Consider the following 2,327-nt stretch of genomic DNA (forward strand, 5'->3'; position numbering starts at 1 on the left):
CTTTGGCTCATTGCTATTAATGCTCATTTCTATTAAGGCTTTCTTTGTACTCTTGGATACATGCTGAATGCATTAAAAGAAAAGCACAACCTCATAAATAGCTTCCTATAGTTCATGGAAATAAGAATGACTGCTTTTGAATTTATAACATGAGGAAAGGTGTAAAGAAATTTAATTATTTTTAATAATGTTGAACATGCAAGTGACAAAATTAATATAAAATAATCCATTCTCTTGGGTGCGGAAGGACACGGCAGTGCGCGGCGGCGCGGAGACGCACCGCGACTCCCAAGGCCCGAGCGTCACAACGAAGCCTCTCGAGGCGCGCCGGCCGTTGGCAGAGTTCGTTTCCCGGAGGAGGGCGGACCAGGGCGTGGTGGTCACACGACAGAACTGTGAGGCGGTGCGCCGGCCGCTTTTGCTCTGAGGAGACCAGCGAGAGCGCAGTCATGGCAGACGACTCCAGGCCCGACGGGAACACGGTGCAGGTGCTGCGGGACGCGGCCAACCGCCTGCGAATCCATTCCATCAGGGCCACGTGTGCCTCCAGCTCCGGCCACCCCACTTCGTGCTGCAGCGCCGCTGAGATCATGTCCGTGCTCTTCTTCCACACCATGAGGTATAAACGGACAGACCCGGAACACCCCGACAACGACCGATTCATCCTCTCCAAGGGCCATGCTGCTCCAATCCTCTATGCCGCTTGGGCAGAGGTGGGCAACATCCGCGAATCCGACTTGCTGAGCTTGAGGACAATTCACTGTGACTTGGAGGGACATCCCACCCCGCGGCTGTCGTTTGTTGATGTGGCAACAGGATCACTTGGGCAAGGATTAGGTGCCGCGTGTGGAATGGCGTACACTGGCAAGTACTTTGACAAGGCCAGCTACCGGGTGTTCTGCCTCATGGGGGATGGCGAGTCCTCGGAAGGCTCTGTCTGGGAGGCCCTGGCCTTTGCTTCTCACTACAGTCTGGACAATCTGGTGGCAGTCTTCGACGTGAACCGCTTCGGACAGAGTGGAGTCACGCCTCTTGAGCACTGCACAGACATCTATCAGAATCGCTGCGAAGCCTTTGGGTGGAATACTTACTCAGTGGATGGCCATGATGTGGAGGCATTGTGCCAGGCGTTTTGGCAAGCAGCTCAAGTGAAGAACAAGCCCACTGCCATAGTTGCGAAGACCTTCAAGGGCCGAGGTATTCCAAATATTGAGAATGCAGAAAATTGGCATGGAAAGCCGATGCCGAAAGAAAGAGTAGATGCCATCATCAAATTAATTGAGAGTCAGATACAGACCAACAGGAATCTCACACCAAAACCTCCCATTGAAGACTCACCTCAGATCAGCATCAGGGAAATGAAAGTGACCTGTCTGCCTGATTATGTAGTTGGAGACAGGATAGCTACTAGGAAAGCATTTGGTTTGGCTTTGGCTAAACTGGGCCACGCAAATGAAAGAGTTATTGTCTTGGTCGGTGACACAAAGAACTCCACCTTTTCCGAGATATTCCACGAAGAACACCCTGAGCGTTTTATTGAGTGTTTTACTGCTGAGCAAAACATGGTGAGTGTGGCACTAGGCTGTGCCACACGTGGCCGAACCATTGCTTTCGTTAGTACCTTTGCTGCCTTTTTGACCCGAGCATTCGATCAGATACGGATGGGAGCCATATCTCAAGCCAATATCAATTTTATTGGTTCCCACTGTGGGGTATCCAGTGGTGAAGATGGACCCTCCCAGATGGCCCTGGAGGACCTAGCCATGTTCCGAAGCGTTCCCAATTGTACTGTTTTCTATCCCAGTGATGCTGTCTCAACAGAGTATGCTGTTTATCTGGCTGCCAGTACCAAAGGGATGTGCTTCATTCGGACCAGCCAACCAGAAACTGCGGTTATTTATACCCCACAAGAAAATTTTGAGATTGGACGGGCCAAGGTCATCCGCCAGAGTGTCAATGACAAAGTCACAGTTATTGGAGCTGGAGTTACTCTGCATGAAGCCTTAGCAGCTGCTGACAGTCTTTCTCAAGAAGGTATTTCTATCCGTGTCATTGACCCATTTACCATTAAACCCCTGGATGCTGCCAACATCATCTCCAATGCAAAAGCTACAGGTGGTCGGGTTATCACAGTGGAGGATCACTACCGGGAAGGTGGCATTGGAGAAGCTGTATGTGCGGCCGTCTCTGGGGAGCCTGACATCCTTGTTCATCAGCTGGCAGTGTCAGAAGTGCCTCAATGTGGGAAACCTAGTGAATTGCTGGATAAATTTGGAATCAGTGCCAGACACATCACAGCAGCTGTGAAAGATATTTTAATGAACTAA

The 2,327-nt window shown here is 50.5% G+C and overlaps 1 protein-coding gene across 2 annotated transcripts; it reads left to right on the forward strand.

The window, feature by feature from the left end:
- Positions 1–446: 446 nt before the first annotated feature.
- On the forward strand, positions 447–2,327 carry TKTL2 (transketolase like 2). 2 transcript variants are annotated; one of them, XM_021698957.1, is made up of 2 exons: positions 447–673; positions 788–2,327. In XM_021698957.1, exons 1-2 carry the CDS (start codon positions 450–452, stop codon positions 2,325–2,327), a joined length of 1,764 nt encoding a protein of 587 aa, XP_021554632.1. In that variant the 5' UTR covers positions 447–449. The 2 variants fall into 2 exon arrangements, with proteins under 2 accessions (XP_021554632.1, XP_021554631.1); XM_021698956.1 differs by having other exon boundaries at positions 450–2,327.

The sequence above is a fragment of the Neomonachus schauinslandi genome, chromosome 2 (genome assembly GCF_002201575.2).
Source record: "Neomonachus schauinslandi chromosome 2, ASM220157v2, whole genome shotgun sequence".
Classification (NCBI taxonomy): Eukaryota; Metazoa; Chordata; class Mammalia; order Carnivora; family Phocidae; genus Neomonachus; species Neomonachus schauinslandi.

Coding starts and splice junctions, on each gene's coding strand:
- TKTL2 (XM_021698956.1), top strand. CDS start 450: ATGGCAGACGACTCCAGGCCCGACGGGAACACGGTGCAGGTGCTGCGG.